The sequence below is a fragment of the Heteronotia binoei genome, chromosome 4, assembly GCF_032191835.1.
Source record: "Heteronotia binoei isolate CCM8104 ecotype False Entrance Well chromosome 4, APGP_CSIRO_Hbin_v1, whole genome shotgun sequence".
Taxonomy (NCBI): domain Eukaryota; kingdom Metazoa; phylum Chordata; class Lepidosauria; order Squamata; family Gekkonidae; genus Heteronotia; species Heteronotia binoei.
The window spans coordinates 27499008-27519844 of NC_083226.1; the positions used below are offsets into that span (position 1 = coordinate 27499008).

The window sequence follows — 20837 nt, forward strand, 5'->3', positions numbered from 1 at the left end:
ACCTCGCCTAGGATCACACTTGGAGGCTTGTGAGACCAGTCTGAAGCAGAGCATCCAAATGGGTTCCTCTAACGAGGGCTTTTTTTTTGTAGCAGGAATTCCTTTGCATATTAGGCCACACACTCCTGATGTAGCCAATCCTCCAGGAGCTTACAAGGCTCTTAATACAGGGCCTACTGTAAGCTCCAGGAAGACTGGCTACATCAGGGTGTGTGGTCTAATATGCAAAGGAGTTCCTGCTACAAAAAAAAGCCCTGCCCACAATACTCAAATTTCTTTATATATGGCTCTTACACTTTCTCTGGTGAGCGCAGGGCTGGGGGTATCCTTATTGACATGGCATGTTTCCACATTTTTATTGGTGCTACCAGGGAGAACCATCTGGTAGATCTGGCCTTGGGAATCAGCCCTGTTTCTTCAGTGCCAGGGCATTAGTAAGCATAAAAGGCTCTTTTAAAAAAAGTGAGAGCTTTGTTTTCAGATGCGTCAGGGCTCCAGGCCCTGCTTGTGCTACAGCAACAGAATCCCTCGACAGAGCCGGTCTATGACATAGGCAGAGAGTCCATGGGGAGCAAAGGCACGGCTTGTCTGTTCAACCATTGACTGCTTTTGCTCTTCTCCTTTGTGCGCCAGTGGGAACCACATCTTTCAGGGACTCGCTGCAGGCATCGCCGTGAACGAGAACGGGAGAGGCCAAATAACAGGTACGGAAAGGCGACGTAATGGATCTAATAAGAAGTCGCCCCAAGTTGTCTTTTGATATTTGACTTCCTTTATTATTTCCTTTCTTTCTTTAAATATTTATAATCCACTCTTCTCCCCAAAGGTACCCAAAGTGTCTTACAACAATTAAAAAAAACAACAACACCACTATACAATACTGTAGGAAATGTGCTATTACCTCAGACCAGGAGCTGGTGCTTTAAACCTGTGGAGCACTTCCAAGGGTGTCCTCCTTGGCCTTCCCACTGTGCTCCCCTCCCGGGCCTTCTTCTCACCCATGCCGCCTCTTAGGCCACAGTCCCCAGAGCTGCCTGTGCCGTCAGTGACTCGTGCCATCTTCTCTCGCCCTTCCTAAGGCTTTTCCTGCTATTAGGGTTGCCAGGTCCAATTAAAGAAATACCTGGGGACTTTGGAGGTGGAGCCAGGAGACTTTGGGGGAGGAGCCAGGAGACATTTGGGGGTGGAGCTAGGAGCAAGTTTGTGACAAGCATAATTGAACTCTAAAGAGAGTTCTGGCTGTCACATTTAAAGGGACCGCACACCTTTGAAATGCCTTCCCGCCATTTATAAATAATGCTGGATAGGGGCACCTTCTTTGGGGGCTCATAGAATTGGACCCCCTCGTCCAATCCTTTTGAACCTTGGAGAGTGTTTTGAAGAGAGGCATCAGATGCCATGCTGCAAATTTGGTGCCCCTACTTCAAAAAACAGCCTCCCCAGATGCCCATGGATCAATTCTCCATTACACCCTTTGGGAATCGGTCTTCATAGGGAATAATGGAGTGACCAGCAGACATTTCCCTTCCTCCCCCCCCCCCATTGCTTTCTGATGGGGAGAGGGTCTCCAAACTGGGGAATCCCCTGCCCCCACCTGGGGATTGGCAACTCTACCTGCTCTAGCTGTCTCCAGTCCCATAGCCTGCAGCTAAGAGCTTCTTTACTGTCCCGAGCTGTTTCTCTGATCTCCCAGCTAAGCGGAGACTCGAGCTTTCTCCCATCATCTCCCTCTTTTAAATTTGGGGCTTGCCCATGCAGGTTCCCCGACCCCCACAGTCTCTTGACAGTCCAGCCGACCTGTCTTCCAGTTAGGCTGTTTGAAGGTTTCTGACGCTGCTCAGGCTTTGAGGGTTTGCTCTTATGGTCGCAAATACAAATGAGCCAATGTCCCAGTCTTGCTGTTGGATACAGCGGCTTGCTCATTTGAAGGCGCTGACCCCGAGCTCTTTGGCTCATGGACAAGGGCTCATGCCTCCGGCCACCCCCAGCCTTTGATTGTCCCGTTCCCCTCCCCAAAAAATACAGCTGAGACGGTGTGCAGCTAACAAGATGTTCCCAAACAATAATATTTGAATCCTGTTAACTTCTTCCAAAAATAATAATACTTAGCAAAAGTAGTTACCACGTGTTCCAGAGTGCTGGAAAATGCTGTTGAGTCACAGCTGATTTATGGTGATCCTGTGGACATTGAAAGGTAAGAGATGTTCTGAGGTGGTTTGCCATTGCCTGCTTCTGCGTCACAACCCTGATATCCCTTGGTGGTCTCCCATCCAAATACTAGCTAGGGCTGACCCTGCTTAGCTTTGAGATCTGACTCGATAGGGTTAGCCTAGATTATCCAGGTCAGAGCATCGGTAAAGAGGTAAATGTTTTTATTCCTGAAATTACCAAGGGGCGGGGGGGACTGCTGACACTGAGAGATACCCTTAAACTACCCAGAATTCTTTCCTGAGATGCCATTGGACCCCTGAATTTCCTATCCAATGCCTCTTTACAATATTGTACTTACTAGCTCTCAAGAATAAAACCCGATAACCACAGCAAATTTTTCCCTTTACAGTTCCTGTTGGATTGTCCCTTTAATAATACTATTAAGATATTTTCGGGGGGGGGGAGGGGAGATGATCCCTACTCAGTCTCCACTATAGCCAAGGGTCCTTGTCATATACAGCCTTCCCCAACCATGATAGTAATGGCGCTTGAATTCAGGATGTCCCAAGAGGAGATGATGGGTGCCTGGAATTGGTATTTTCCCCTCACGAGCCTTCTCTTTATGCTTCTACAGCACCACTGTTCCACAGAGCTCTTTCGCTTCCTTTCATTTGTTTTTCTGCTTTAGAAAATGTCATCCGAGAGAACCAGTGGGGTGGTGCCGATATCCGCCGGGGAGGGGACCCAGTCCTCAGAAGCAACCTGATCTGCTGTGGATATTCAGATGGTGTGGTGGTCGGAGAGCGTGGGAAAGGGCTTATTGAAGGAAACACCATTTATGGTAACAAGATGGATTTTCTTCCTGCCATTTCCTTCTTTTCCTGCCTCTTCTGTAGTGTGGTGACATAGCAGTGTGGTGTAGCATGGTGTAAAGGTTAAAAGTAGCAAACTTTAATCTGGAGAACCTGGTCTGATTCCCCTCTTCTCCACATGAAGCCTGCTGAGTGACCTTGGGCCAGTCACAGTTCTCTCAGAGCTGTCTCAGCCCCATCTCCCTCACAGGGTGACTGTTGTGGGGAGAGGAAGGGGAGGTGATTGTAAGCTGCTCTGAAACTCCTTCAGATAGTGAAAAGGTAAAGGTAATCCCCTGTGCAAGCACCAAGTCATTACTGACCTATAGGGTGACATCACTAAGTTTTCTTGGCAGACTTTTGATATGTGATGGTTTGCCATTGCCTTCCCCAGTCATCTACACTTTTTGCCAACCTCGGAAGGATGATGAAGAAGATGATATTGGATTTATATCCTGCCCTCCACTCCGAAGAGTCTCAGAGTGGCTCACAATCTCCTTTACCTTCCTCCCCCACAACAGACACCCTGTGAGGTGGGTGGGGCTGGAGAGGGCTCTCACAGCAGCTGCCCTTCCAAGGACAACCTCTGCCAGAGCTATGGCTGACCCAAGGCCATGCTAGCAGGTGCAAGTGGAGGAGTGGGGAATCAAACCCTGTTCTCCCAGATAAGAGTCTGCACACTTAACCACTACACCAAACTGGATGGAAGGCTGAGTCAACCTTGAGCCAGCTACCTGAACCCAGCCTCCACTTGGATTGAACTCAGGTCATAAGCAGAGCTTGGACTGTAGTACTGCAATTTACCACTCTGCGCCACGGGGCTCCTAGGTAGTAAAAAGCAGGGTATAAAAACCAACTCCTTCTCCTCCTCTTCTTCTTCTGTCACAGAGTGTACTAGAATTTAATGTCAAAATAGATGACAACTTGTCTTGTTCATCGACTGTATCTAGGCCAGTCTCAGTGCTTCAGTGCTTTGTTGGTGATGATAGGTTTTAGCACTGTAATTTGGGATAAATTTCGGAAGATGTTGATTTTATCCCATGACATCGTGGTTTTAAAAAATGATGATAGTGTTTTAGGGAGTACTTAAATTGCTTGATACCACTGCAGAGTTAAGTGTAGGTATTCCTGTTATCCCAATAATCATTCATGATTTCCTACTCGTTATAACGGGACAGGAATTGTCTTGTGCCTGGGCAACATGTGATATAGAACTGAGAAGAAGAAATTGTCTCTTTTAGTTCTGTAGAGTGTAGGAGTGTTAGCTCTGGCTTGGAGATTTTGGGGGTGGAGCCTGAGTAGGGTGGGGCTTAAGGAGAGAAGGGAACTCAGCAGGGTAAAATGCCCTCCAAAGCAGCCATTTTCTCCAGAATAACTGATCTCTGTCATCTGGAGATCATTTGTAATAGCCAGAGGTCTCCAGCCCCCATCTGGAGAATGATCAAAGCCACCAAGTAATACACCAACTTTCCTTATAATATATTTTTGCAAACTGATTGTGTACAACACATAACAAACAATACAATAATGATAGAGGCCAGTGGTGCTAGGGCCTTTTAAAGTAATAGAAACCCCAAGGGGCCAAAAAAACCCCCTGTCTCCAAATGAATAGATATGTCCAAACTTGAAAATAGTCCAACTGAAATTCACAAGGTGGGTGCTTCCGAGGAGTGTAGCTTCAACCCAGCCACTTTCTTTAAAAGACGTCTCTCTAGATATTGGTGACGTTTCAATTCCTCCTTCAGTTTAATGGCTCAGTTATTTAGGAACCCTGTTCTACATTCTCTAATCACAGCATTAAGCTTCTCATTTCAGTGTGAACATAATAGGTCATTATTGTACGATAGTGTGTGTAGTATAGCCAGGAGATCCTCAGATTGCCTGGCAGACAGAAGTTCTAGCTCTTTTGGCATTACATACCACTAGGCGGTGAGTTAAACTGGTTTTCAAGGCAAGAGATGTTTCAGAGGTGGTTTGCCATTGCCTGCCTCTGCGTCACGCCCCTGCTATTCCTTGGAGGTCACCCATCCAAATACTAGCCAAGGCCAACCCTGCTTAACTTCCAAGATCTGATGAGATGGGGTTAGCCTGGAGTATCCCGGTCAGGGAGCTGGTCTGCAAGTATTCATACCTGAATCCTGAACCTGGGAAGGTGAGACTTTATTATCTGTTGTTGAAGCTGAAGAGGGATGGTTGGGCTAGAGCCAGAGCTTAAACTGTAGCACTTGATAAAGGCTGGTCTGTTGACCAGGCAAGAGACTGAAGGCCACGCTTCTAATGTGAAGAGTCACCCTATTGCCTGAAGGGACTGATGAATGAATCCACCCTTCAAGGAAGCAAGGGTCCTGAGGAGTGTGAGCTGAATTATTGTGTGTGTTCAGGCCTTAGGGCCCTGTTCTAGATTAGAGGACTTCCATCTGTTGAGCACACAATAACAGCCTACAAGGTGTACTGGTAAACCTGCCAACCTCCAGCTAGGACCCGAGGACTCCTGGAAGTACAGCTACCCTAAATGTCCAGTAATTTCTCAACCTGAAGTTGGCAAAGGGCTGGAACAGGATCTGCAAGACCAGAGTTCAAATTCCCACTCTGCAACAGACACCGTGAAGTGCAATATCCTTAATTGGTTAAAAAGCATAGCTAATACAAAATATTTTCCATTGGAAATACTATGAACCCAAAGAGCTGGCGTAACACAGCAAATCCATTTTTCAGGTCTCGCTTTTGCCACAAAACCACCTGGTGCTCTTAGGCACCCCTAGTTCCCACTGGGGCAGGAATCCCCTGGCCCCACTGGCCTCTGCCTGCCACTGCTAATCTAGGCAACTGAAAAAAACTAAAGGAGAAAAATGTAGGGATGATAGCCTGGGTTTCAACACACTGATGTCACTTCTGAATTGACTGGAAGTATTTTGGGAATGCCCTAGCATCTGGGAAAACTCTGGATTTCTGCAGAAATGCTACAGCATCCCCTGTGATCAATGTTCCCTCTAAGCTGCAGAGTCTTGTGAGCAAAAATTCTGCTTTGTGAGCTACTGGCATTAAAGTTGTGAACTGCTGCATAAATTATTGTGCTCTGGGGTCATCGTTCCTGAGCTGAATCAAAATGTGTGAGATGGAGGCTAAAAATCTGTGAGCCAGCTCACGATAACTCAGCTTACAGGGAACACTGCCTGTGATGTGCTGACATCACTTCCGGGCACATGGGAAGTGACATCAGTATGTTGTTGGCAGTGTCATTACATCACTTGTGAGGGCCCACACTGCCTTGGTGAGGTTTCTTCTGAGTGCCAGCCTTGTGCTGGCAACCCTAGCCCCTTATACCAGCTACCATTCTCGCTGGTCAGTGCCAGCGCAAGGCTATAAGGTGGCCCAGGTGAGGCCTGGGCTTTTCTCTCTCAGCCTAACCTAACTCACAGGGTGTTCTCGTTCTGAAGATAAAATGGAAGAGGGGAGAGCAATGTCGTGATTTGCTTTGGATCCCCACTGGGGAAAAAAGTAGAGTATAAATATCTTCAAAAATAATAAATCATTCATTGATCAATGTCATGTTCCTCAGTTAACGAAGTCCATGACCCAAGCGCCTGAGTTGCTGACCTAATACAGACCAATGTGAACCATTCTTTTCTCTCGCTGCAGGGAACAAGGGCTGTGGCGTCTGGATAATGTCCTCTAGCCTCCCCCACATCACCAGCAACCAAATTGGCCACAACAGCATCTATGGGGTTGCGGTGTTTTGCCGCAAGGATGACGCCAACGACTATCTGGCCAACCAAGGGGGAAATGAGAACTTCAACGACGAGGGAGAAGCTGCCAACTGGGAGAACGAGCTGGATAGCGAGGATGAGCGCTTGACTTCCCGGAGGCCGATCAGCGTGGCATTGGTGGAGTCCAACAGCATCAATCACAATGGGGGTGAGCTTTGCAAAAACTGCATTGACCAAAAAAGGCTACAAGAGGGGCTTATGAATTCCCTGCATGGATCTGGTAGAATCATTGGAGCAAAGAGAAGCATCCAGATTTCTACTGTTACTAGGGCTTTTTTTATAGCAGGAATTCCTTTGCATATTAGGCCACACACCCCTGATGTAGCCAGTCCTCCAAGAGCTTACAGTAGGGCCTGTACGAAGAGCCCTGTAAGCTCTTGGAGAATTGGCTACATCAGGGGTGTGTGGTCTAATATGCTACAAAAAAAACCCCTGCTTGTACCTGTGCTATTGTCTTGATGACCTTTAATGGCATCTGCACTGGGCAGTTCAGCTTGGTCTGCTCTTGCCTCCCTGTGATAACTACCCAGCAACTTCCATGCATCCCAATCACAGCTTGCTATTGTGAAAGTTGTGGGTCCTCTGTACTTACTCCACTGGCTCCGATTGCCAGTTTGTGGGGCAGATTTGGAACTTTATTTTCCCAGCTGTCCACTGTATTATTTACAGGTATAGGTGTATACATAGGCAGGCTTTTTTTGTAGAAAAAGCCCAGCAGGAACTCATTTGCATATTAGACCACACACCCCTGACATCACCATTGTTTCACACAGGGCTTTTTTGTAGAAAAAGCCCATCAGGAACTCATTTACATATTAGGCCACTCCCCCTGATGCCAAGCCAGCTGGAACTGTGTTCCTGTGCATTCTTGCTCCAACCCCCGCCCCCACCTGTATATAGGTATGTATACCTCGCTTTCCCCCTCAGTGGGGGCCCAGAGTTATTTAAAATGTCATTTCTTGTTACCTCCATTTTATTCTCTCAACAACAACCCTTTTATGTAAGCTAGGGTCCTCGGAGCGCCATGTTCAACTCCATGTTTTGTTAAGGTAGGTTAAGGAACGTTGACTCTGTGTTTTGTTAAGGAAGGTGATTGGTAATGTGGCTTTCCTCTTACCTCTTCCTTTTATAGCTGCTGGTTTATATGTCAAGAGCAGCGAAGCTTTGAACATCATAGGAAATGCCATCCATGCCAACCGCGATTGTGGGGTCTCCATCTCTCAGAGCTCCCAACTCACCCGAATAGCAGACAACAGCATTTCTTGCAACAGCCTCGGTGGAGTCCAGGTGGAAGCGGAGTGCAGGGTGGACCTTCGTGGCAACGGCATTTACGACAACAGCAGCCATGGTGTCGCTTCCAAGGGTGATGGGGTTGTCACCGAGAATGATATCCTAGGAAACAAGGGGTGCGGCCTTCGGTTGTTGCAGGCAGCTGACATGAAGGTGGGGGTCCTTTTGATTAGTAACGAGGACATGTTTATCTGTCTTGTTCATATTCTACCCTTTCCCCCTAAAGGGTTTTGTGAATGGGATGGCCTCATTTTATCTTCATAACACCTCTCTGAGGTAGGATTACCAGGTCTGCTTACCTTGTCAGTAGGGGTCTTTGAGGGGCATTCCGGGGGATGGGTGGGGATGTCCCACCTTCAAATGCCATTTTGGACCAGTAAAATTGGAAGTAGCTTGAAAAACAGAAAGTGAGAGGCAGCCATTTCACAGCCAGTTTTGCTCCCCCTCCCTTCTAATCAGGGGAAGAAGAACAAAACTGATCACTGAAAAGGCTTGCAACTGTTTTAGGCTGTTAGTTTAAACTTGCTGTAAGCCTTCTCAGCGATCAGGGTCACTGAAGACTTGCAGCCATTTGAGTGGTGAAGCAAAAAGGACCACTCAAATGGCTGCTTCGGGGGCGGCACTTCCAGGTTTTCAGGCAGCACTTCCAGGTTTTCAGGCCTAAAAAAGTCATTTTGGGGTGGGATTTACTGAAACCCTCCCTAAATAATGGGACCCCCCACCTGGACCAGGGGGCTGGGATCCCTACTCTGAGGTAAGTTAGTCTGAGAGATGGTGGTTGGCCTACTGAACAACAGTGATAATATAGGAAACAGAACTCAGGTCTGCTCGCTCCTAGTTTCATACGCCATACATTGTACCACTCTGCATATTCTGTAGGTCAACACATCAAATGTGTTGGAGAGAAGGTTTTTCTCAACAGTTCCGAAATGGACCATCAGAGATGGGCCACTTGGTAGATAACATTGGATACTGAGTTTGAGAAAGTGGCAAGGTTTGGGTGTTTTCTAAGACCCCAAAACTGACAAATGGCTCCCTGAAAAGAGCATCCAAAATGGTCATGGGGTACATAGCAGATTTCTCTGTTTGCACACTCTATTAGGGAAAGAATCCTACTGAGAGGTCCCAAAAATTGGCTCAAGAGGCCTCAAGGCAATATATAATCCTAAATTGATAGGATCCTAGCATTGATAGGAAGCCCAAAGACAACTTGTTGTGTTACTGGTTCTCACCAGAGACCTGGCAGGGATCCATTGCCTACCTCAAGAGAAGCCATGAAACAAGTAAACAGTTTTGAGTAGTCTTTAGAGAATGTGCTGCCCTAGAGAGAAATTCAGAGTAGAATGTTGCTATTATGCTGGTCCCAGGGATGGCAAGGTACAGCATAGGCCTGGTGAATAAATCATTGATGGGGCCCAAGATTTGCTGCTGGAGTGCTCGTCTGCTGAGCAGTGAGAGACCCCTTCCGTGTTTTAACTGCACAAGCAGTTTCCAGATGGGCTGAGAAAGACATTCAATGGCTTTTGGCCCCTAGTTGTAAAAGGAATGTAATAGGGATTCCTAACACTGTGGCAACTGCAGGCACTCCTAGAATTTTGAGGAAGGGTAGTGGCCACCACCACAAAATGGCTGCCGTGCTCCACAAAATGTCAGGTGGTTCCAACCCACTGGAGGTGGGAGGAGTGAATGCCTTCACTTGGGTGGGTGGGAAGGCAGCAAGGGTGGGGAGCACTCACTCAGAGCCTCTTTCTAGAGCCTGTTGTATTTCTCCCCACAATGGGCTTTATTCCTAGTAGAAATAACAATGCATCAATTGCTGATTTTACAAAAAGCTCTCTGGTGACACGGAGAGAGAAATGGCCACCTTGGGGGACTTCAGCAAGATAAGTGAGAGGGAAATGGCCATGTGGAAGTCCCTCTGCATTGACAGCCGCAGCAGTTACAGAGAAACCATGCAAGCCTGTCCCCATATGGAAAACATAATTGTTGCTTCAAAACCTCAGCAAGTTCCCTTTAGCCGGCTGCCCACCAGGCTTTGGTTCTGCAACAGAATCTCCCATTTCAACAGGCCTGCCGAGTAGGGCTGCCAAGCTCCTGGGGGCAGGAATCTCCCGCCTAGGAGGCCCCAACCCGCTAGCAGGGAGCAGGCCACCAGGGGGATCCTCACCCCTGAAGAGCTCGTTGGTGTGTGCCGTTGGCGGCATGATGATGTCACCCAGAAGTGGGGACGCTCTAGGACTCCAATGTAACTCTATGGTACCATAGAGTTTTACCACGATTTCTAGAGTGCCCTTGTGTGATGCCCGGCGTGATGATGTCACGCCCAATGTGCAAGTCCCCCGCTGCAGCGGTGGAGGGATTTGGCAACTCTACTGCCAAGGTACCGAAGCCATATTCTGAGCCTCAGCACACAGGTCTGTTCCAGTATTTGACTATTCTCTCTTCCTCCCTCTCCCCTTTCTAGGTAATCAAAAACAGAATCCATTCCTTCCGAGGATACGGGATTGAGATGCTTGACCAGACCAAAGGAGTGGTGCAAGACAACGTGATTTTTCAAGGGAAGTCCAAAAGGGCCATATCACAGCAGACAGCCAGTGGAGACGGTTGCATCGTTCAGAATAATATGCTCATTGCCTTTAAAAAAAAGTAAGTCGGGTGTCTCTCCTCACTGACTTCAGTGGCTGAAAAGCACTACCAGAGAGATTCTCAGACTTCCTGGAGGTGCAACTTGTTGAAGGTGCTGTTCTCAATGGCATAAAAAAGATTTGGAGTCTTGGGTCTTGCAGAAGGGACCCCCAGAAGTCATAAGAACATAAGAGAAGCCATGTTGGATCAGGACAATGGCCCATCTAGTCCAACACTCTGTGTCACACAATGGCCAAAAAATTATATACACACACACACACACACATATATATACACACACTGTGGCTAATAGCCACTGATGGACCTCTGCTCCATATTTTTATCTAACCCCCTCTTGAAGCTGGCTATGCTTGTAGCCGCCACCACCTCCTGTGGCAGTGAATTCCACATGTTAATCACCCTTTGGGTGAAGAAGTATTTCCTTTTATCCATTTTAACCTGACTGCTCAGCAATTTAATCGAATGCCCACGAGTTCTTATATTGTGAGAAAGGAAGAAAAGTACTTCTTTCTCTACTTTCTCCATCCCATGCATTATCTTATAAACCTCTATCATGTCACCCCGCAGTCGACGTTTCTCCAAGCTAAAGAGCCCCAAGCGTTTAACCTTTCTTCATAGGGAAAGTGTTCCAACCCTTTAATTATTCTAGTTGCTCTTTTCTGGACTTTTTCCAATGCTATAATATCCTTTTTAAGATGCGGTGACCAGAATTGCACACAGTATTCCAAATGAGACCGCACCATCGATTTATACAGGGGCATTATCAATGTAGATTGTTGAAAAGAGGGTTTGTTAGGTTTTAAGCCCAGCAACTGAAGTGTTAGGATTTATAAGAATATAATAATGATTGAGTCCCATCAAGTTGCAGACAACTTACAGCACTCCCTCATGGGGTTTTCAAGGCAAGAGATTAGCTGATGTGGTTTGCCATTGCCTTCTTCCTTTAGGATTTAAACCCTCTATCAATGGACCCAATTTTCTGGCCCAATCACAACCCCTAATGGAGGAGCTCTTGTCTGGTCGAGTACTGTTTACACCTCTCCTGGAGGAGCCCAATTTATACATTGCCAGCTCCTGGTCATTTTCCAGATCTTTGACTTGCAAAACCAAAGCAATGTTGCTGAGCTGGACGTGTGCTCTCCACCTTCACAACAATTGCAAGATGATTTGCTGTCTCCTGGGCTTTTTGGCATGCATGTCATGTCATTTGTTCAAATTCCCCTTTTCTAAGATAGGCCTTTAATTTGAGCCTCAGCCAGAGACTTCCGGGGTTGGAAAATGCCGAACTGAACTGCTTCTCAGAAGGGGAGCAGGCTGCAACTTCTGTTCGGGGTAGTGGAAGGCAATCTAATGCCTCCTGCCTACTTTTCTCAGTCAGAGATTAGTCCAAGATATGCACAGGAAACTTTGAGGAGATTTACTTTGGCTAAAAGAGAGTCCTGGGGTGGGGGGGGCTCCTTTGAAGCTTTGAAGGGTCTCCGGAGATGAATTGCATTTTCATCATCTGCAGAAGTTTCCAGAGTCATTTATTTGACTTAAGCTCGACAGGATCCTAATCTTCTTTGATACTACTAAACATCTAAAGCTATACAAGACCGGTGTTGATCTGGATAACTACAGAAAAGGTACAGATGGCTATCTTTCATTCCAGGACTAATTAAAGTTAAACAAAATAAAATCAGAAGGTGGGAAATTGAAATCTGGAAAGCTTGGAAGAAGAAGGGGAGAAGGGGCGAAATTTGGACTTTGTAAATTTAAAGGACAGTGTTAAAATTGGAAAGGAATTTATTGTTTGGTCTACTTGCGGTTTTTGAGAAAAAGCCCCATTGTCATAGAATTGCAGCTCCCACAGTCAACACAGGAATACGTCAAGCATCGCGAGATCTCTCTACCAGCAAAAACGGGATTTGGTGGCAAGTAAAGCAGGAAGTATTAGATGAAAAAGGGAAATCATTGAAGCAGCCAGCCTACTCTAGGACTATAATATCATAGAAAAAAAATGGTGGCCATTGCAAGGAGGCCAAAATTTAAATAAAACTTTAAAAGTGTTCGGGAGATTAAAAATTGGTAGAGCTGACAGAGGTGACGATTATAAGGTAAATGCTATTGGACATTATTGCTAATAAGTATTTTAGAAGCCTCTAGAGGAAAAAAGAAGAAAAAAATTAAAGTGAAGCAGAAAGTCGTGACTTCCATTTTGGAGACAATAAAAACTTTAAAAATTAATATCTGAGCCTAGGAGGCTCTGAGGATGGCAAAATTAGGCTTATTGAAGAAAGCAAGCGTCACTCTTTTAAACCTGATAGCTGAAATTTAATTTGGTGAGGTCAAATTTTTCGGTGTTTTTACATGTCAGACCACAAGCAAACCCGTGCAAGGACTGCTTCACTGGAGAAAATGCAGGACCAATTGGATGCAGTGGAAGCCAGGATAATGAAAGGGATGAAGGAGATGATAACTGCTTCCAAAAAAGAAATTAGAAAAGATATTGAAAAGCTAAAAAAAGATATAGAGGATCTCAGAAATGAGACTGTGGTAACATCAAAGAAAATGCAAGAGGTGGAAGGGAGAGTGAAAATACATGATTCCACCTTGTTAAAAATACAAGAAAAAGTGGCAATTCATGACTGCAAATTGATGGAGACTCAGATACGTCTGAGAGGAGTACCTGAGGATGAAGAAACTGACTTGAAAGAATATATAATAAAAATAATTGCAGCTTTTTTGGAGGAAGATCCTGACGGGACTAGAAACATGTATGGCTATATGTATAGAGTGAATTCACTTTATGCAAAAAAAAAATCTACCAAGAGATGTGGTTATAAGATATATAACAAAAGAAATGGTGGGAAAAATTATGAATAAAAATTTGGAAAAGACATTGATAGTGGGAGGCAGCAGAGTAAATATTATGAAGGAGTTGCCAAGACAAGTGATAAATGACAGTATATAAGAAACTGACAGAAAAACTACGGGACAATTAAATGAGGTATAGATGGATAATACCTGAAGGTTTGAGCTTTGAACTTCAAGGAAGAAGGATTACAATTACAAATACACAGAAACTGCGTAGATTTTTTTAAGAATACAAAGAATTTGCACCATGATGGATTACAAATTATTATCTTGGAATGTAAATGGACTAAATTCACCACAAAAAAGAAAGGCAACATTTCATTGGATTAAAAAGCAAAATTGTAATATAGTTTTGTTTACAAGAAGTACATATTAAACAAAAGGATTACAATTTTTTATGGAATAAGCAATTGGGACTAGATTTTTATTCTTTGGCTGAACAGAAGAAAAGGGGAGTGATTTTTTATATTAAACAAGAACTAGACCCGAAATTAGTGTTTAAAGATAGAGATGGAAGATTTGTAGCAGTAGAAATAATATTAAATGCAAAAAACCCGTTGTTATTGGGACTGTATGCACCCAATGGAGCAAAGGATGCTTTTTAAAAAGACATTATACAACAATTTGATGAAGTGACATATGATCAAGTTTTGATAATGGGGGACTTTAATGGAACAATTAAGAATACGCTGAATAGGTCTGGGAGGGGGGAATAATAAGGAAGGAAAATTGCCAAAGTCTTTTTTTGAATTGGTCAAACAAGAAAACTTGGAAGATATATGGAGAAAATTTAACCCTGAAGTGTGGGACTATACCTTTTTTTCAGCAAGACATAATGCTTTTTCCAGAATTGACATGTTGTGGGGGCACTAAGGATTTAGGCCTTATAACAAAGAAAATAGAGATTTTACATAAAATAGGGACTGATCACAACCCAATAATGTGGATTACAAAATTGTCTAAAAAGTCGAGAAGATAGAGATTAAATGAAGATTTACTACAGAATAAAGAAGAAGATGATATTGGATTTATATCCCGCCCTCCACGCCAAAGAGTCTCAGAGAGGCTCACAATCTCCTTTACCTTCCTCGCCCACAACAGACACCCTGTGAGGTGGATGGGACTGGAGAGGGCTCTCACAGCAGCTGCCCTTTCAAGGACAACCTCTGCCAGAACTATGGCTGACCCAAGGCCATTCCAGCAGGTGCAAGTGGAGGAGTGGGGAATCAAACCCGGTTCTCCCAGATAAGAGTCCTCACACTTAACTACTACACCAAACTGGCTCTCCACACCAAACTGGCCCTCTAGAAAACGAAACTAAAGCTTTCTTCCAAATAAACGACAAAGAAGATATAGAATTTCAGATGGTATGGGATGCATATAAAGCAGTAATGAGAGGAATATTGATTACTTTGAATAATAAAGACAAGGGGGCAAAAGAAAAACAGATGCTGGACATTCAAAATGAAATAAAGAAAAAAGAAGGGGAACTGAGAAAAAGGCCAGGGAAAAAGAAAATTATGATGGAGATTACAATATTACAAACACAAATGAGATATTTGTTAAATAAAGAACTGGAATGGAATCTGAAAAGATTGCAGCAGAAATCTTTCGAGGGAGCAAATAAACCTGGAAAGGATTTGGCCTGGCAACTCAAGAAAAAGAGAGAAAGCAAAATTATTAATAAAATTGTGGTTGATGGAAGAGAGGTGGTAGATCAAGAAGAAATAAAAAGAGAATTTTTTAAGTATTATGCCAAATTATTTAAGGATGTTAAAATAAAGAAAGAAAAGATGGAAGAGTATTTACAAAATATTAAAATAGCACCCTTAACAGAAAATATGGGGAAAGTTTTGAATGATCCAATTGAAAAAATAGAAATTGAAGCAGCGATTAATGCAATGAAAATTGGGAAGGCACCTGGGCCAGATGGATATACGGCTAAATTTTTTAAAACCTTCAAAGAGGAGTTAATACTGAAACTTCAGTAATTGATGAACATGATAAGAACAAAAGGGAAAATACCAAATACATGTAAGGAAGCTGTTATTTCGTTGATTCCAAAAGAAGACAGAGATGTCACAAATGTAAAAAATTAGAGACCAATCTCACTATTAAATAATGATTATAAAATTTATACAAGAATATTAGCAGAACGGCTTAAACAACATTTGACAAATTTTATAAAGGAGGATCAAGCGGGTTTCTTCCCAAAAGGCAGATAAGAGACAATATTAGAATTGTTGTAAATACCTTATTTTTCAGTCCATAAGACGCTCCGGACCATAGGACGCACCTTTCTCCTGGGGGGCGATCCGCTGCCTCCGCCTCCGATCCTGGCGCTTCCCCCGCGCCTGCCTGGCTCCAGCTCTGCTTCCAGCAAGCGCTGGGATCGCTCCACGCTGCCCCCACCGCAAACCCAGCGCTTCGTGAGCGCCGGCTGCAGAGGGGGCGGCGTGCTTCCTCCGTGCCTGTCTACCTGGCTCCAGCTCTGATGCTTAAAGCAAGCGCCGGGATCAGAGGGCGGAGGGAGCGATCCTGGCACTTGCTGTAAGCGTCAGAGCTGGAACCAGGCAGACAGGCACGGAGGAAGCACGCTGCCCCCTCCGCAGCCAGCGCTCGCGAAGTGCTGGGTTTGCGGTGGGGGCAGCGGATCCCGCCCCCCCCCCGGAGGAAGGTATGTCCTATCGTCCCTTCACTCCATAAGACGCACACACTTTTCCCCCCACATTTTTTTGGGGGGGGGGGGGGAGTGCATCTTATGGTCCGAAAAATATTGTAGAATATTATGAAAGACATCCAGAAAAGGAAGTAGCATTATTCTTTGTGGATGCAGAGAAAGCATTTGATAATTTAAATTGGGACTTTATGTTTGCAGTAATGGAGAAAATGGAGTTGGGGGAAAACTTTATGATAAAAGCAATATATACTGAACAACGTGCAAGGCTAGGTATAAATGCAGATCTTACAGAAGATATGATAATTAGCAAAGGTACAAAACAAGGCTGTCCGCTTTCCCCACTGTTGTTTATAATGATTCTTGAAATCTTACTGATGCAAATCCAAGAAGATAAAGAAATAGAAGGATTTAAAGTAAAAGGATTTACTTATAAATATAGAGCATTTGCAGATGACATAATGCTTATAAATGAAAATCCCATACAAGCAACACCTTTGTTGTTAGCTAAAATACAAGAATATGGAGAACTGGCGGGACTTTATATTAAGAAAGAAAAATCAAAACTTCTATGTAAAAATATGCAAGGAAATAAACAAAAGGAATTGCAGAAGCTAACGGGTTGTGAATTTACCTTGAAGGTTAAATATCTGGGTGTGGAGATAACAATGAAGAATATTGATTTGTTTAAAAACAATTATGAGAAGCTATGGCGTAAAATGGATGAAGATATGATAACATGGAATAAACTTAATTTATCATTGCTGGGCAGAATAGCTGCAACTAAAATGAATATTCTGCCAAGAATAATGTATTATTTCCAAACTCTTCCGATTGTGAAAGACAGTAAACAACTTAATAGATGGCAAAGAAAAATCTCAGAGTTTGTGTGGGCTGGGAAGAAACCAAGAATTAAAATGAAAGAGAGAGAGGTGGATTTCAATTACCAGACTTAAAATTATATCATGAAGCAGTTTGTTTACTGTGGATAAAAGAATGGATGATGCTGTTAAACAAAAAACTTTTAGCGTTGGAAGATCATGGAAATAAATTTGGCTGGCACGCTTATATGTACTATGGGGGAAAAAAAGATGGATGGCTTTTTTTCTCACCATTATATAAGAAACCTTTTAATATGTGGATGAAATATAAAAAATATGGGGATGAGAGAAAGCAGTTATGGATAGTGCCAGCAGAAGTAATAAAAATAACAGCTGAGATGGGTGAAGAAAAGTGGTTGTCATATAACCAACTATTAAAAATACAAAGTGGCAAAATAGAATTGAAAACTGCTGAAGAACTGAATAATAAATATGATGGGTTTCACATGCAACAAATAAAGAGCTTGGTGGAAAAGGATATTAAAACTGAAGGAATAAGAAAAAAAGCAAACTGAAATGGAAAGAGTTCTGCTTGGAGATAATGAAAAATTAATTTCAAAATTATATAAATTACTTCTAAAATGGTCTACGGAAGATGAAGTAGTGAAATCTCAAATGATAAAGTGGGCAATTAATGCAAATAAAGAAATACAGATGGAAACTTGGGAATATTTGTGGAAGAATTCTATTAAGCTTTCGACATGTCACAGCATTAAAGAGAACTGTTTTAAAATGATGTATAGATGGTATATGACTCCTAAAAAGTTGGCAAAGATGAACAATAAGATGCCAGGCAGATGTTGGAAATGTAAAAAACATGAAGGTTCTTTCTACCATATGTGGTGGACTTGTGAAAGAGCAAAAAAGTATTGGCAGATGATTCAACAAGAAATTTCTAGGATCTTGGGATATGAATTTAAGAAAGTTGCAGAGACTTTTCTGTTGGGATTACAAATGGAAAAATTTCCAAAAGATAGAACTATAATCTGGTACTTGCTTTCAGCTGCTAGGACATTGTATGTGCAGTTGTGGAAGCAAGAAAAAATACCAGAGAAATGGGATTGGATTGTAAAAGTTATGACATGGAGTGAAATGGACAAATTAACAAGAATTTTAAGAGACTATGATTTAGAAGTTTTCAAGATTGAGTGGGAAAAGTTTAGAAAATATGTAGGAAAAGAGTGGAAAGTAAAAGGACATTGGACAATTTTTGATAATGATTAGGTATTAGAAGGAAGAAGGATATTAATCTTTGTTTTTATTAGTTAAGGGTACCTTTAAATATTAGTATTTTAAGTAAATAACACTGGCGGGGGTCAAGTAACGGGGGGAGGGGTAGTTAGAGAATAACATATGGGATAGATAAAAAGAAGTTATTAATGATACAAGAAATAGATATTGTTACCATATGTTACTAAATAAAATTGTTTTAACCAACAATTTGAGCCTCAGCCAAATGCACCGTGTCTTTTGATTCTGTTCTTCCAGGTTTGATGCTGCCTGGACCCTGGAGAACCCTCCAGCACGCCCTCACATCGAAGGATCCTCACGAGGCGTGTCAATATCAGGGAACAGCCAAAAAGTCACCAATGTGACCGCCAGGATAGCTGCTCGGATGGACAGAGGTTGCCATAACAATGGCAGCATCTTCTGCACTATTCTGTGATGTCCGTACACGTCTTTCAAGCTTTACTTTAGCTCAGAGACCAACTTGGGGACACTTCCTCTGCATGTTCATAGCAGAAGGTAGTGTTCGGTGGCCCTTTAACTACTAGCAGGATGCCCAGCCAACGTGAGAGACTGTATTTGGAAAGGTGGCCGTAGCACACGACTTTGCCCAGTTGGTAGACTCTGTTCCATCTTCTTCACCTTCATCTCTTGGGTCTCCTTCCTCCTGTCCCTTCAGCAGTAGCTTGTCTCTGCAACCATGTTTATAAGAGGAAAGGGGGGGGGGGACCTCAATCCTTACCCTGCTTTGAAGCTTGCTGGGTGACCTATTCTGCACTCTTGGCCTAACCTACCTCACAGGGTTGTTGTGAGGATAAAACAGGGAAGGAAGAACCCTTGAAAGAAGAGCAGGGTAAAACTATACTAGGCAGGCAGAAACAACCACTAGGCCAGTCCCTACATTGGTCTCTTTCTGTATCTCCTTACTCGCTTTGGTTGCTAGGCATGGAGGGTTGTTCGTAGATGAATGTGGGGATTTGGTCTTAAAGCTCTGGCTTCATCAAAGCACAGCTTTTCCTCTAAAGTAAGAGAAATCAATCTCTTTCTGGGTTCTTTTGCAAGATCTCGTACTCCAGTGAGCCGGAAGGAAGTCAGAATTGATTATTCATTTTAGGGAGCAAATGCTTTCTCAAAGAAGCAAGTGGGCACCAGAAATTCTCCGGTGAGCACCGTGGTGTACCGCACTGGAGACAGCTGCTCTCCACTTTGTTGCTCTGCTCAGTAGCTATTATGAAGATGCCTTGATGTAGCAATGAATTAATCTTCCTTTCCTTCTAGGAATGTGCAACAAACCTACAGAAACAGGAACTGCTTTCTAAACATAGAAGAAAACTGGGTTTATTCTAGCGCAGTTGTATAAAGCTTTCGCCCAGCCAAAAGAATGGCTTCAGAAGTGGTTGCAGAACTGGGTCTTTTCATGTTAGAAAAAGGATGACCAAAGGGAGATGAAAGAGGTTTATAAAAATACGTACTGGGGTGGAGAGAGTGAATAGAGAGAACTTTTTTGTCTTCTCCCAAAATACTAGAACTCAGCGGCACCCAGTGATGGTGGTAGGCAATATATTCAGCGTGAAGAAAAGAAAACAGATCTTTACTTAACAAGTGATTGCGGAATTCCCTGCTGGATGATGTAGTGATGGCCACAGCCACAGAAGGTTTTAAAAGGAGGTTAGCCAGATTCATGGAGGATAGGCCCATCAGTGGCTAAAGGGAACCTCCATATTCTGTAAATTTCTCAATACCAGTGCTAGTAGGCAACATCAAGGAGCAGACCTTAGTCTCCATGCTCTTTTGTTGGCCCTCCAGAGGAACTGGTTGCCCTCTGGGTGACACAGGATACTGGACTAGATGGGCTGCTAGGCTCTTCCTATGGTCTTATGTGAGTGTATTTCATCAGTCAGGAGGGAGTTTTTGGGTGCGACATCACAGGACTCTTTTGGGACTGGTACTTACAAATTTTAAGCAGTAGCTTGGAGGGGGTAGAAGGAATCTTTATCAAATGTTCAGATGACACAAATGCGGAAGGGACAGCAGACATCTTCAGAAATAAGCAAAGATTGGTTCTCTGCTGCTCCAGATGGGAAGATCTAATGGGAGGTAGATTTCAGAGGCACGTTGAGAGGTCCCAACAGTGAGATGGTTTGACAATAGAACCAATTGCCTAGGAGTGTGGTGGATTCTCTGTCACTTGACAGCCATCTGTTGGGAAAACCCAAGTTTGGTCCCCCCACCCCCCTTCTTCAGTGAACTGGGATATATGGTGGTGGGGAGAGTGCTGTCAAATCACAGCTAATGTAGGGCTAGGTTTCCAAGGGAAGAAGTATCCAGAAGTCATTTGCCATTGCTTGTTTCTGCAGAGCAACCCAGGTAGGGTTGCCAATCCCCAGGTAGGGGCAGGGGATTCCCTGGTTTGGAGGCCTTCCCTCTGCTTCAGGGTCATCAGAAAGTGGGAGGGAAATGTCTGCTTGGCACTCCATTATTCCCTGTGGAG

At 43.8% G+C, this 20837-nt stretch overlaps 1 protein-coding gene across 1 annotated transcript in view; it reads left to right on the plus strand.

The window, feature by feature from the left end:
* Window positions 1-19262, plus strand: part of FBXO10 (F-box protein 10) — a 50129-nt gene extending 30867 nt beyond the window's left edge. Inside the window, exons 5-10 of the mRNA XM_060237020.1 lie at window positions 634-704; window positions 2840-2992; window positions 6642-6917; window positions 7902-8212; window positions 10524-10705; window positions 18608-19262. Of these exons, the coding sequence (XP_060093003.1) occupies window positions 634-704; window positions 2840-2992; window positions 6642-6917; window positions 7902-8212; window positions 10524-10705; window positions 18608-18785 (1171 nt within the window). The 3' untranslated portion in view covers window positions 18786-19262. The remainder of the gene's footprint in view (window positions 1-633; window positions 705-2839; window positions 2993-6641; window positions 6918-7901; window positions 8213-10523; window positions 10706-18607) is intronic.
* The last annotated feature ends 1575 nt before the right edge of the window (window positions 19263-20837 follow it).